Source organism: Salmo salar, chromosome 12 (genome assembly GCF_965601325.2).
Source record: "Salmo salar chromosome 12, fSalSal1, whole genome shotgun sequence".
Taxonomy (NCBI): domain Eukaryota; kingdom Metazoa; phylum Chordata; class Actinopteri; order Salmoniformes; family Salmonidae; genus Salmo; species Salmo salar.
In genome coordinates, this window is record NC_138302.1 from 55,764,301 (window position 1) to 55,779,742 (window position 15,442).

A 15,442-nucleotide genomic window follows, 5' to 3' on the forward strand; every position below is an offset into this window, starting at 1 on the left:
CTAACTAAATGGTAACACAAGATAAACATACACACTTAATACATTAGAAACAGGCCCCTAGTGGACTGACACATTATGGCGGCTTGTTACAAAAGGGATGGGGAGGGACAGGGAGAGAGGGACAGAGACATAATACTTTGGTACATTTAGAAACTACTCACCTGTTTGGAGTAAAAAATCCTGAATGTATTTACGTGTGAATGTCTTGGTTCTTTGTGTAGTCCTGAACAGAACTACAGAGTTGATTTCTCTTCCATTCGCTCCTAAAGTTGCCTCTTTGAAGATAGGCTAGCCAGCCGTGTCGATGGTTCCCGTCCGGTGCAAGAGAGACCGGTTGCCAGAGTAGAACAGAAGGTGTCATTGTACTTCAGTAAGTTTGTCTTCTTTGCATTCATTGCCATGGTAATCAACTGTATCGCCGAAATGGTATCACAGAAATAAATGTTGTGGTGGCAGCTGCAGAGAAGTACTTGGGTGTATGAGATTTTACTGCAGAAGAGTTACAAGGTGGGTTGAACGAAAGAGTCCCATCCTGCCCGGCCCTAGGCCTGGTGTAGAATCAGTTAGGGTCAAAGTAGTGGAATGGGGGTGATGTTTTTTGTTGTTATTATGGGATAGTGGTCTATAGGTGTAGGTCACAGGAGGTTTGTTGCACCTTAATTGGGGAGGATGGGCTCGTGGTAAAGGCTGGATTTGAATAAGGGGAATGTTATCAAATACATCAAACACATGGTTTCCATGTATTTGATGCCATTCCATTTGCTCCGTTCCAGTCATTATTATTAGCCGTCCTCCCCTCAACAGCCTCCTGTGGTGTAGGGGTAGTTGATGGTGCAATTTGTTAATTTCCCTCTTACTTATAACAAAATGTATCATGATCGACGACACTCCCGCACAGTAGGTGGCGGCATGCACAAACAAAATGTACTATCGCTATTATACCAAAGAAGAAGAAAAACAAGTTGCTTGTCACGTGTGCCTATACAGTTTAGAAAGTTTGACAGCAGTTTTACAACATCTGCTGCCTGCCAAAATTCAGTCGAATGTAAACCAGAGGTTCGTCCGGTACAACATTGAGAGTGTTACTTTGGGAGAATATACGTTTTCTTCCAGTAAAGGGAACTTAACGAACAAACTTCTGAAAATCGAACATGGAATTTATTCAGGTGGGTCGGTTGACACGAGCTAGCATAGCTAGCCAACGTTAGCTATCTACTGTAACGGTGACAAACATTCGTACATGTGTTGTTGCCAGCTAGCTAGCTAGTTCTACATACCTAAATAATTTGATTGAAATCATTCCTGACCACCGTCATGATTCAGATGTTTTGTCTTCGTCTTTTTTACGACTTCAGAAACTGCTTTCGGGATTCAGACTTGACCTGGGACCGTTGAAAGAACCCCTGGGATTTATTCGGGTTCTAGAATGGGTAAGATACCTTTAGTTAGATATCTTAACCAACATATGTGGTGCAATCTATTCATGTCTTGAAGCTGTCAAACATGCACTACACTCACTAGCTAGTCATTATTGGTTGATGTTGCTGGCTTTTCAGTTGACGTTAACGAGGTACCTACTTGTTTTTTTTTTGTAGTTCAACTACTGAATAATGTTAGACAAGTGTATTGATGCAGATAGTGTGTAGGTTGTCTTAAAATATAACTATCTGACTTGCTAGCGAACGTTGGCGAGCTACAATCTCAAACACCAAAGCTTCGTGCGTAGATCTCATCGGGCAACACCCTTTTCAGCGATTGTCTATTTTGGTCAGCTAGTACTCGTAGCAAGTCGCCCCTTCAAGATGATCATGCACCTGAGTCTTGGGTTGTTATAGTAAACGTTATGTAGGCATAATCAACGACTGTCTGTCTATGCGTTCTATGGAAAATAATGAACGACGTGCAAGGTGTGTTCAGCGACCCGCTTGCGGAGTGGAACTAACCTTACATGGAGTTGCATTATTTTCAAGTGAATGCATAGTACCTAGTTGATTATCTCTTTTATACCATGGCTATAATTTAACTCATTTGCCGATAGAAATGTGTTAAACATCCACTGAAGTTAGCTAGCAAGTGTACTAAATAGGTAACTAGACTTGTTTCCTTGGTATCCAAACACTTGCTAGTTTAGCTAACCAAAACATTAGTCCTGACTTTCTATTATGAAAACCAAATTAATAAATGACAATAAGTTTTAAATTCGACTTTTGCTTTCAAAAGCAGCTTAAACAGAACGTGTAAGAATTAACTATAGCAATTGAATTCCTCAGTAGGGATAAACAGACATTACTGTGAATTGGTTACAACTGTTGGTTCCTATACTGATTGGTTAAAACTGCGTTCCAGCCAGTTTCTATTCCACAAGTTACCACCAGATAAATCTATGTTAAAATGGCATTTACTCTTTCATCTGTCTGCGCAATCCACTGTAAGTTTATTTATTTTATTTTGCTCCTTTGCACCCATTATCTCTATTTCTACTTGGCACTTTCTTCTACTACAAATCTACCATTCCAGTATTTTACTTGCTATATTGTATTTACTTTGCCACCATGGACTTTTTTTGCCTTTACCTCCCTTCTCACCTCATTTGCTCACATTGTACATAGACTTATTTTTCTACTGTATTATTGACTGTATATTTGTTTTACTTCATGTGTAACTCTGTGTTGTTGTATGTTGTCGAACTGCTTTGCTTTATCTTGGCCAGGTCGCAATTGTAAATGAGAACTTGTTCTCAACTTGCCTACCTGGTTAAATAAAGGTTAAATAAAAAAAATAATAAGTTAGCCATAGTTGGCTAGCTAGCAAGCAATGGATAAGAACTTTTCCAGCCAGTATGCAATGGAACATTTAGAATGAACGACTGGGTCACGTCCATATATACAGAAAGTCTCTGCCCACCCCCCAATAGGCTGTCTCATTGTTGGTGATCAGGCCTACCACTGTTTCTTGGTCGTCAGCAAACTTAATGATGGTGTTGGAGTCGTGCTTGGCCATGCAGTCGTAGGTGAACAGGGAGTACAGGTGGGGACTAAGCACACACCCCTGAGGGGCCCCAGTGTTGAGGATCAGCGTGGCAGATGTGTTGTTGCCTACCCTCAACACCTGGGGGTGGCCCGTCAGGAAGTCCAGGATGAGTATTCAAAAATGCTGTGGTATAATGTCATGTCTGAGTGTAGACTGTTGCTTTACCTATGACCTAGCTAGATCTTGACTTAGAGAATGGTATATTGGTATTTCTATGACCGGAACAAAGCTGTTGCAGATAGTGTCAGCAGTAGTGTGACCACAAACTGAGAGCTAGAAGGCTAATGGATCCTGTGCGCAGTGCAAACCCAATTTGCAAGTTCCTCATGCTCATTAGTAACCAGGGCAACTAGGCGCCTCACCTAATTTGTTACCGCCATGAGTACAAGGACATGGAAATTCCACTTATGATATACAGGGCAGGTAGCTACTTATTTCCTAACGTGGGCTTGCTTTATGAAATAACTGAATGAGGGCTTTTTCACAGTGCTGCCTCCTTGGAGCTACATTTCTGTAGAGTACTTTAGTGACTTGATGTGAAGTTTAGTGACTCTTGAATGTCCTTAATTTGTCACGAGCTGATTTCACTGTTTGCTTTAGCTGCTTATACAGCAAAGAATCACCTCAAGTCAGTATAATTCAACCCAAATCAAACAGATCACAAGTAACGCTCACTCAAATAATGTTTACATTTGACCCCACAAATATACTGGAAATGCCCAGCCCAGCACATTGGAAGGCCGACTTACATATACTGTACTGTGTAAGAGATATTTTGCTAACTAGCTGATAGGGTGCAATTTCGAGCAGGGATGTTATGTGAAGTTACTTTTTAGAGGTGTAGCCGGCTGGCCAAATTGAATGTCAGCAGCTGCAACAGAAATAGCTTGGATTCATGAACTTATAACTTGACTGAGTAGCTGGCTCAGGATACAAGGAGGAGGACCTCTGGTTCTGATCCATGGGCATTCTGTCTGTGGGTTTCTGTATAGGCCCTGCTGTATACACATGCATATCTGTTAGAATGTGTACTCTGTACAGTACTGGTATTGTTTTTGTATGCACTACATTCAGACTGCCGTCAGTGCGTGCATGTGTATGTGCATGCTTTGCCTGTGCGTTAGGCTAACTGTTGACAGCCGTTAAAGTACTGTCTGTATGCTTAAGGTGTGTGTGTGTGTGTTTTAGTAGGTCGGCCAGTGGCAGGGCCCTGTAGGTAATTAAGACAGACGTTATCTTTTAGATTGGAGTTTGTAACCAATCCAGGACGTCCTCTCCCTTAGTCATCACTATCTGACCATGCTAGAGAGGACATAAATGTAGACTTTCTAGTCCAAAATGTAATTTCGAAAACCACTAAGCTTTACGTTAACCATTAACTTTACCCTCACTCTAAATTAATTAGAAAGGGATTATGTTCTTTGACCATAATTCCACTCTGGTCCATTCTAGCATTAGTGACTACCCCCCCTCTCCCTCTCCTCTGTCCTGTGCCAGCCAGCAACATGCCTCTCTCTGGCCAGAGAGGGGAGTGGCCAGTTACCAAGAAATGCACCGTAAGTCCTGGCCGACGCTGCAACACAACATTCTCAGAGCGTCAGTGCAGAGAGGGAGTGGAGGCAGGGTTTACTTTATATACACCAGTGATCCTGGTGCAAAACCATGGCCTGCATACTGCTGCATACCGCATGGTATGAGGGAAGAAGAGTTCAAGTAAGGCAACATGTATCCCTGCTATGTTTTGTGGCTGCTTTTTTATGATAATTTGTACTGAACAAAAATACAAAGGCAACATGTAAAGTGTTGGTTTCATTAGCTGAAATAAAAGATCCCAGGAATGTTCCATATGCACAAAAAGCTTATTTCTCTCCAATTTTGTTTTACAAATTAGTTTACATGCCAAATTAGTTTACGTTTCCCTTTTGCCACAATAATCCATTCACCTGACAGGTGTGGCATATCAAGAAGCAGATTAAACAGCATTATCATTACACAGGTGCACCTTGTGCTAGCGACAATAAAAGGCCACTCTAAAATGTGCAGTTTTGTCACACAGCACAATGCCACTGAAGTTTTGAGGGAGCGTGCAATTGGCATGGTGACTGCAGGAATGTCCACCAGAGCTGTTGCCAGATAATTAGTTAATTTCTACTAATGTGACATTTTTGGCCGATATCAATATCCGATATTTTCCTTGCCCCCAAAAAATGATACAGATAACCGATATTAAACATTTGTGTCCTTTTAAGCATTCTAGTACAGTTAAATAGTTAACACACACACACGGACGCAGCGGTCTAAGGCACTGCATCTCAGTGCAAGAGGCGTCTACAGTCCCTGGTTCGAATCCAGGCTGTATCACATCCGGCCGTGATTGGGAGTCCCATAGGGAGTCGCACAATTGGCCCAGCGTCGTCCGAGCCGTCATTTTAAATAAGAATTTGTTCTTAACTGACTTGCCTAGTTAAATAAAGGTTACACACACACACTGACCAAAAAGTTATTTTGTTGGCATTTACGTCTCCATTAGCAGTAAAACATAATCAAAACCTATTTCTTTCATTTACTTGCTTTACTGTTTCATTGTTCAGTCGTTTCATTCTCAACCAGGATTTCTATGGAAAGCCATTTGGGTCTTTGCGTGTCAAAAAAGATAGACGGCAAATAACACTATTTGCCTTGTCAAATGAGCTTGTTGACCAATCAGGACCTGAATATGACTTCATGTCACATAAAAATGTCACGCTTTAATAAATTTTTTACGTAGGTATTACACATTGATTACACAATCACTTGTATTTCATATGTCACAACGATTCATCTATGTATGCTATGATGCTGGTAAAGTTGTCTCGCAGTCCTACAGTGCTGGTCATTAAAATAAAAAGCTATCTAGCGCATGGATGCAAACAATGTTCTTCCCCCAAAACATAGCAGAACTGTTTCAGAACTGAATCTGTTTCAGTAGCTATAGTTAGCTTTGACTATTTGTATTCATTTGCATTACTGTCAATTATGTACTTTTATTTTGAAGGCAAACGGCAAATTATACTATTGCGCCGATTCCTTATTGTGGCTAGCTTCCCGGTCCAGTCGAGCCTCACTAGCCAGATGAAGCTATCTTATAACGTTAGCTTTGGGCAACAGGGTTAAGTTGCTGGCTAGATATTTATTTTCATGAACTGAAGTTCAATTTCAATTGGCGAACAACAAGTGGCAACCTAGCTAATACTTACAAGGATTCCTTAATCATTGCAAAAATAGTGAAAATGACCGCAGTTTGTACTGGTCATTGTTTTCAGGCTGGTTGTGTTGGTGCTAGCTAGGTACCAAGCTAAAGCTAGCTACCCCAGAAGTTGCGGTCAAACAAATAATGCTTTATTACCAACACGATATTGTAAACGGATCGTTCGTGGCCGGTGTTTGCTTGTTTGCAGACTTTCTTGTACAGCTTTGACAGTGCTACTGTATCTTTTTTGAGACGCAAAGATCCAAACTGTGTTCCATAGTATGCATGTCATGAAGCTTATAGCGGCGACGCTATTACTGTGTAACTTCGGTAGGGCAACATCTGAAAAATAGCACACTTGGTAGTGTGTACCGGTGCTCGACCAGTCGGCGAAAACCAACATCACCCACGACAGAGAACGGTTGATTGTCAAGGGCAATGAATTCCATCATCTTGGCTTTAATGGATTTCGCCTTTGCGTTGTCTCGCTGAAATGTTCTTACTCTTTCAAATGACTGCTTGACTTGTTGACTGCTCGATCCACACAGCAGACATTGTGGGCTAGGTTATGAATGTTGTGTTGCACGTGGAGCGCAAAATTTTACCTGGCGTCATTAAGTCATGTACCTATGTTTATAGGTATGCACGCTAGCTTTGACATTGGATTTTAACTTCGGCGTTAAACTAGACATTGGGCTGATACTGATGTTGGCATTTTTGGCTAATAACGGCAGATTCCAATATGTTCACCGATATATCGTGGCATACCTATTCATTTCTCTACCATAAGCCGCCTCCAACATCGTTTTAGAGTATTTGGCAGTACGTCCAACCGGCCTCACTACCGCAGACGTGTAACCACGCTACCCCCAGGACCACCACATCCGGCTGCATCACCTGTGGGATCGTTTAAAAACTGTCTCCTGGTGGTTCTTGGAGATCATATGCCAACCCATTGGGGAGCCAGTCCCAGCCAATCAATGAGTTTTTAAACGATGTGGAGGTCCTGGGGGTAGCATGGTTACACATCTGCCCAGTCATGTGAAATCCATAGATTAGGGCCCAATGATTTTATTTAAATTCACTGATTTCCTCCTATGAGCTGTAACTCAGTAAAATCGTAGAAATTGTTGCATATTGCGTTTTTAATATTTTGTTCAGTCTAGTTTTCCTTTTTTTTATACAATAAACAAAAACCTACATTGACAAAAACTAACTTAACATTTACGTACATACATTAACACACTTGCTCAGATCCACATGCTCCCATCTTATCCACACCTAATGTTCTTTCTAAAGCTTGTAGGACTCTGCCACATATGGCTTCAAAATGTGTTATGTTATTTGTCTGTAAGATTTTTTTTCTATATTTAAATAAAGCATTTGATTCTAACATCCTCTTAACGTTGGGGTATCATTTGACTTCCAGTATTTAAGTAATAGCTTATTCAATATGCCATGACAATACAAGCCAGACTCTTTGAGGCACCAGCTTTTATAACAAAGGCCTGCTAACTTCCTCATATCCCTTAACTCCCATCTAAGCAAACTATATGAATGTACTATCCTATGTGTGCTCCCACTCTTAGTCGGGAGGTTGGGTGTGTTACTTACTCAGGAAACTGCATAGTGGAGGGTTTATTTGGAGGGTGGCTGAGCTGGGGGATTGCTGGAATGGGGTTTGGTGGGGGCGGTGATATGAAAGCTGAGAAATGTTTTGCTGTGCCAAACGCCTGAAAGATGAAACCAATTCCCCCAAAGTTCACTTGACCACCGTAGTAGTTTATCACTATAAAGTTTTCTTCCCTGTCTGGCTCTGTTGCCACTGAAATTAGCAGTGTTTGACCCTTACACTTCAGGAACTGTTGTCTTGTGTTGATACTCTGTTAGAAAAGACACTGTCCTTGATTGCAAGTCTATATTGTATCTGTTAGTGACTTCAATATGTCATGGTCCCTGAAAACCTCATGGTTTCTGATGCACCGTTGAACTGTTATGTAAATTGTTTGATTGTGATCACGTGGGAACGTGCTTCAGCCAACTTTGGAGTTGGACTATATTCAGAACAGGCATTATTCTGAAAAGGAAGTTGGGACGTGCTACATGGCCCTATCAGATGTTTTCATTGGAGGACGGATCTGCTCACAAGCACCTATTCGTTGGAACGCTGCCTCCAGCACCTAACAAGGGAATATTGGCAGAGTTAGTTTAAGCTGAACCGCGGTGCACCATTCTAGGGCCCGTGATGCGAACAGCAAAAACGGAGCGAGAGGAGCGCCCTTCTCAAATAGAACAGTAACCTGCGTCGTTCGGTCATGTTGTGATAGTAAATATACATAAGTATCAAAAGTATAAAACTTTATAAAGTGCTTATATTAAGCAAACCAGACAGCACAATTTTCTTGTATTTTTTTTTATGGATAGCCAGACATCATTTACAAATTTAAGCATTTGTGTTTCGTGAGTCTGCCAGGTCAGAGGTAGTCGGAATCACTACTCGCGGGAGGCTGCCCGGTTTCAAAACGAATGCAATCATTTTACACCTGGTGCAAACTCCTCCCACCGGGGCAACCTGGCCCAGATAATTGAATTCCCTCATTGATCAAAGTTTGGGCAGCAACATAATCCTACTCTTTGCATAGAAAGGCACTCTGTTTTTTTTTTATTAGTCTATGCAATCAGCCCACCAGACAGGTTTTTGTAGTTATTTCTGTAGTTCCAGAAGGTGTTATTCCCAAGTGTTATTTACACCTAGGGGAAGAGGAGTAACTTGGAGAGATGGATACAGAGAGCTATATAGTTTATATCCTTTCGTCTATTACTAGCGTTCGCAAACTGTCACTGCGTAAACCATCTTTATAATGACCAATTTGGCTACTTACTCCCACCCATTATCACAGAGATTCCCTCGCTGCACTCAGTATCCTCGAAGACCTACCTACTGAGCAGCGATGTCAATTCGATGTCTATTCCACGTTGGTTCAATGTAATTTCATCGAAATGGAGTGGGAAACGACGTTGATTCAACCAGTGTGAGCACCAGTGGGTAGTGTGTGTTTGGAAATGGACTGTAAAGAATCACTGATCCTCAAGTCACCTTGCATCCCAGATAACTCCTCATTACAGATTAGCGATTCTGCACCTCACCTTGCTCAACTTGAGCCCTCAAATGCACCACTAGACAGTCAGTCAGATTCTGCTGTTAGGAGCCAGTCAGTGTTAGTCAGTTAGCTCTTTCAGCACTCACTGAGGGAGGGAGTTTCCTGTCGGAAAAGAGGATGCTGTAGGGGAAGCTGATGTGGTGAGCAGAGAGGGAAAAAGGTCAAGCACAGGGAAACTCTTACTTCAGGGAAGAGAGAGAGAGTGGTGTATGTTTTAGCTTGCGGGTGTTTGCGCCATTCTCCCCACCCCTTAATCTCTCCCCATCCCTTAATCTCTCCCCACTATTCTGCTATGAGCAGAGGAAGTGGTTACCAGGGTGGCTGAGGTGAGATCCCCACAGTTCTGCCAAGTCAGGTTTTCAGAACGTTGGTCGGTGATGTGGGCAATGTCAGGGGGCCTCTTCCTGTCAGACCTGAACCCAGTGGGGAGTTCTGCTGGAGTTGGTGTTTTTCTTGCCGAGTCACCAATCCCCACGTTTTATGACAGTTTTACTCAGGCCTGTTAACTTTGCTGCAGCAGGAACATCTTACCACTTCAAATGGCTCCACATCCTGCCCGGTGGAACAACGCTCTCCCTCCTCTCTGTTGTAACTTACAGAACCAGAAGTCAGAACAGCCCTCTGATCAGCTATGATGGAGATGAGCGTGCAGAGTGGGAGTTAAATATAGCTATATACTGTCTTATGTAGGTTACATTAGGATATGTTGATTAAAGTATTAATACAACTAAATGACTGTAAATCAGGGGAGACAGATGCTTCACAAGTCCTCAACTGGCAGCTTCATTAAATAGTATCCGCAAAACACCTAAAAAAAAACACAAAAAAAAAAAAAGTCTCAACGGTGAAGAGGTGACTCCGGGATGCTGGTCTTCTAGGCAGAGTTGCAAAGAAAAATCCATATCTCAGACTGGCCAATAAAAATAAAAGATTAAGATGGGCAAAAGAACACAGACACTGGACAGAGGAACTCTGCCTAGAAGGCCAGCATCCCGGAGTCGCCTCTTCACTGTTGATGTTGAGACTGGTGTTTTGCGGGTACTATTTAATGAAGCTGCCAGTTGAGGACTTGGGAGGCGTCTGTTTCTCAAACTAGACACACTAATCTACTTGTCCTCTTGCTCAGTTGTGCACCGGGGCCTCCCACTCATTTCTATTCTGGTTAGAGACAGTTTGCGCTGTTCTGTGAAGGGAGTAGTACAGTGTTGTTCAAGATCTTCAGTTTCTTGGCAATTTCTCGCATGAAATAGCCTTCATTTCTCAGAACAAGAATAGACTGACGAGTTTCAGAAGAAACTTCTTTGTTTCTGGCCATTTTAAGCCTGTAATCGAACCCACAAATGCTGATGCTCCAGATGCTCAACTAGTCCAAAGAAGGCCAGTTTTATTGCTTCTTTGAGCAGAACAACAGTTTTCAGCTGTGCTAACATAATTGCAAAAGGGTTTTCTAATGATCAATTATCCTTTTAAAATGATACACTTGGATTAGCTAACACAATGTGCCATTGGCACACAGGAGTGATGGTTGCTGATAATGGGCCTCTGTACGCCTATTTAGATATTCCATTAAAGATCAGCCGTTTCCAGCTACGATAGTCATTTACAACATTAACAAAGTCTACACTGTATTTGAGTAATTTTGTTATTTTAATGGACAACAAAATGTGCTTTTCTTTCAAAAACAAGATCATCTAAGTGACCCAAAACTTTGAATGGGTAGTGTATACACATACAGGTTTTTGGAAAGGTGCAGGGGGCTGCCACACTGTGCACCCGGGGAGCTGTTGTGGGGGGGGGGGGTTTAAGTACCTTGCTCAAAGGCAAAACAGCAGGCAATGGCATCTAGGTTTTGATACCAGCAACCCTCCGGTTTCCAGCTCACTTCCTGCCAGCGCACAACAATTCTGGTTCCTTGGGGGAGAGAGTCTCATTTATGAATTGTAAAGGACCTGTCATTCCTTGTCTCCCGCTCGACTGATCTGAAAACATAGCCTAGGCCTCTGAAAACAAGTCAGCCTTACCAGGAAAGAGATTTTCTTAGCTGCCCACTCAGGTATGAGAATGATGCGCCCTAGATCAGTGCAGGTTAAGGCAAAGGGATGAGGAAAGGAAGGGACAGGCCATTGAGATGCACCCTGACTCTCCTCTCTCTGTGCAGGTGTTCGCCATCTTTGCCTTTGCCACCACGGGGGGTTACTCTGGGATGACCCAAATCCTTGTGAGTTGTGGGGAGGTGGAGCACAAGACCATAGGGGCAGAGTTTGGCTACCCCTTCAGGTAAAACCTATTATCCCTCACAGATAGAGCTGCAAGTTAACAACATTACTGTAATTGTCATTCTGTGTTTTGTGATTTCTTCTTTTATAATGCCTACCTAATGGTATTCACAGTAAGCCTATCCCTGACAAAGGTTGTGTAAAATTTGTTGAAGGGCCGTGAGATGTGTAGCAAGGAATTCCAAATGGCATTTTCTTTTTACTCTTAGGCTGGTTGTAATATGCTTGCATTCACACATGAAAAACCAAAATAATCTTCCCACCAACATCATTTTCTTTGTCTCTGACTCTTGTCCCTTAAGTGTTTTTGTATTTGTAGTTGAAATGCATTCGTGCCATGCAGTTGATTTTATAGATTTAGTTTTGTTTCTCCCCCCTACTCTCTAGGTTGTCTAGCTACGGCCCTTTCATGGTGCCCACGTGTAACAACAGCACCATGAATGCGACTTACCTCCAGGGCGACTACTCCTCCTCAGCTGAGTTCTACGTCAGTGTCGGTGTCTTGGGCTTCCTGTACTGCACCGCCACCCTGGTGCTCTACCTGGGCTACCAGCATGTGTACCGCGAGGGCCGCGGACCCACCTTTGTGAGTCTAAAGATACCGTAGTATCTCATGTTTACCACTGGTATGTTAGTTACCGTGTAGTAGACTATTGTTACTACTACATTATCGTTGTAGTATAGCTGGAAAACTATTTTTATAATAGTTAAGGCGTGAGCCTAATCGTTGTAATGATATTTATGATTGGAAAGCTAAGTACTTCTGTCCTCACCAGCATGGTAATATAGTGATGACACTGCCCTGTGTTTCTCCCAGGACCTGTTGGTGACTGCTGCCTTTGCCTTCCTGTGGCTGGTGTCCTCCTCTGCCTGGGGGAAGGGCCTGACTGATGTGAAGTGGGCCACCAACCCAGTAAACCTGGTTAAGACCTGCCAGCCACAGTGCTCACCTGGAGAGTACCCGTCCATGGGAAAACTCAATGCCTCTGTGGTGAGCAATTTCATTTCATAATACATTTTATTCAGATCATTTTGCATTTTACAGCTAATTCTCAATGTGAATGCACAAGTCGAGCATGAATGGCAGGGCTACAGGTATAGGGTTGCATATAATGTAGCATTTGTAATTCTTTTGTTTGTGTCCTGTATTTTGTCTTCATGTTTCGCACTTTTCCTCCTCTGTCAAGACTTTCGGGTTTCTGAACCTCATCCTGTGGGCAGGTAACTGTTGGTTCATCTTTAAGGAGACTCCATTCCACAAAGACCCCAACCCAGCAACCACCATGGAGGGCGGAGTCCCCAGCTCTTAATTGGCTCAGAGAAGCTCCACCTCTACAGTCCAAGCCAATCGCCAAGGTGCTTGGGACCGACAGTGTAACCCTATTAGGAAAGAAACTAAAATGTAGAGCAAAATTTAAGCTTTTTAACCACTAACAACACAGGCCCCTTTTCAATGACGAGTGTTCGGCTCAAGCTTCAGGGAAAGTAGTTAGTTGCCCATCTTTAACTTTCACCACAGTGACCCAGGTTGTTTTCTACTCTTCATAGAATTGGTCAGTTTATATGATTGATTTGCTTGCTACACTCAACACTATCCCAATTTACAGCTGTAAACCCTGAAAACTGAGTGATCACAACAATTTTTGTTATTCTTTTAATGGAATTTCCCTTCCCAACTAAGTGCCTTTACTGTACATAAAATGTATTCAGTTACTGTGAACGTGGCTTGAGTTGAACACTTTGATAGGGATCTGGGTATTTGGGATATCCAACATGTTTGATTTGGTCGGTTCCTCTAGAACAGGTGCTTTCGATCACATAGGACTACCACAAAACAGGGCTCGCGGACAACCTACTGTAGCTGAACTGTTCCCTATGTTTGACTCATATGAGGAAGTTCAGTAATGCTGGGTTGACATACAGTAATTGTCTGTCAATAGGTCTCCTCCTTTCTCATGAATCTGATAAAGGAGATGTCAAAGGTCATGTTGAAAAGCCCTGTTCTAGGTTGCCTTTCAGGTCTAAATTTGGCCCTTTCAAATAAAATTAACAATTTAACTACTGGCCTTTCATTAACTCCCTAGTATTCCACTACTACTACGTGTTTTGAAACGGACTTCATAGATACATGGATGTTGCGTTTCTATGTCTGAAAGCGTATTGCTTTGGTGCACTTAACTCGTTAGAGCTGTGTTAGCTACTTGATTGCAATCGTTACTGATGTACAATGCGTTCCTCTCTTTGACGTGTGGTATGGCTTTTTTGTCATTATTTTGTTATCCATATGAACAGTGCCTTGGTAATTTACACCAAATATCAGTATCAAGCCTGGTTAAGAGAATACTTACTCTCAAAGAGTAACCAAGTTATTTTGGCTACAGTCAAGTTGATATAACACGTTTTTAGTAACGGCTGTCTATTTTAGTTATTCAAACTGTCAGTGCCTATATTCCAGGACAGCGCTGGTTGGTGTATGTTTGCTCAACAACCTGCAGATAACGGTGGTATTTTTGTGGATATTTTGGAAAATTTTGCCAAACTTTTTCAATTGGTGTATTGTGGAGGTGACCATTCAAACACCTAAAACACTAAGTTCCCTCTGTATTTGACTCTTCTCAAAAATGTTGTTTGAATGGGATAAGGCAACTTTAGAAGTGTCATTATTTATACTTTTTTTTTTACCTACATTCATTGGTCAATAAAAAAATACAAATTAAAGCTAATTTATGGCTTCTGTGTGTTAAGAAATATATATTTTATGCAGCTTCTCTACTGGAGTCATTTTTATGCAAACACGGGTCCTAGATTTGTTGCTTTTTATTTGGCACCACTGGACAAGCTAGACTTAATCATTGAATGGTAAATGGCGCCGCCAAGTAACAAGTGGCAACATGTAGGTGCCAAAATGTGATGAATCCTGCTGTATTTCTTGAATAATAATGCTTTTTTTTTTTTCACTCATTTACATTGGTCCTACTTTTAATTTCGGCAATGATTGCGTTTGATGGTTGTGGGGATGACGTACAAAGTCTGTCCAGCTCTATGGGAAGTGAATGGAACTTGAGTTTTTTTTGCTTTGCACTAAGTGTTGTAATTAATGTCATTGACTTATGAGTTGTGATTTGAGGGAAATGCAGACGTTGTGCAATCCACACAGTGCCGTTCATACCGCCTTGGCCTCTGTAGTGATTTACAAAGGGAAGGTTTGAGTCAATATCAGTCATCAAAGGACACTGCTCTAGATCATTTGTGCCATTTTAATAGAAGGAACCTAGCTTTTTAGGGTAGAAGTCAGACTTGTGTGTCTTCTATATTATCTAATGGGATTTCTGACATTTGACTCTTATTTCTTTTGTATTTTGTTCCATGTTTGTTCAAAATAAACATGTCTGTACATCCTCTCTATTGACAACACATTAAAGGATAAGAGAGCTGCAACAACTGCTGTACTGATGTTTGTGTTCACTGCCCTGTAACTGTAATGTTACCTATTAAATAAGACTACAGTGCATTTTTTTTGGGGGGGGGGGGGGGGGGAGAGAAGATGGAACTATTGCATTTCATAACTAAGGTTGCAGTTATTTTTTTGCCCACTAGGTAGTACTGTTTTGAAGACAATGTCATACCCAACCCCAAATCCTTATCCCTTATATACAAAGAGAAAAATATAAATCCAACATGTAAAGTGTTTGTCCCATGTGTCAAGGGCTGAAATAAAAGATCCCAGAATTGTTTTCCATACGCAC

The 15,442-nt window shown here is 41.9% G+C and overlaps 1 protein-coding gene across 1 annotated transcript; it reads left to right on the forward strand.

Moving 5' to 3' along the window:
- The first annotated feature begins 952 nt into the window (after window positions 1-952).
- Window positions 953-15,137, forward strand: LOC106565128 (synaptophysin-like protein 1). The gene is made up of 6 exons (XM_014131892.3): window positions 953-1,166; window positions 1,356-1,430; window positions 11,579-11,697; window positions 12,084-12,282; window positions 12,514-12,687; window positions 12,884-15,137. The coding sequence occupies exons 1-6, from the start codon at window positions 1,152-1,154 to the stop codon at window positions 13,004-13,006; spliced, it is 705 nt and encodes a 234-aa protein (XP_013987367.1). The 5' UTR covers window positions 953-1,151; the 3' UTR covers window positions 13,007-15,137.
- The last annotated feature ends 305 nt before the right edge of the window (window positions 15,138-15,442 follow it).

Coding starts and splice junctions, on each gene's coding strand:
- LOC106565128 (XM_014131892.3), top strand. Junction 1,431..11,578: donor TTATTCGGGTTCTAGAATGG/GTAAGATACCTT, acceptor CTCTCTGTGCAG/GTGTTCGCCATCTTTGCCTT. Junction 12,688..12,883: donor GAAAACTCAATGCCTCTGTG/GTGAGCAATTTC, acceptor TCCTCTGTCAAG/ACTTTCGGGTTTCTGAACCT.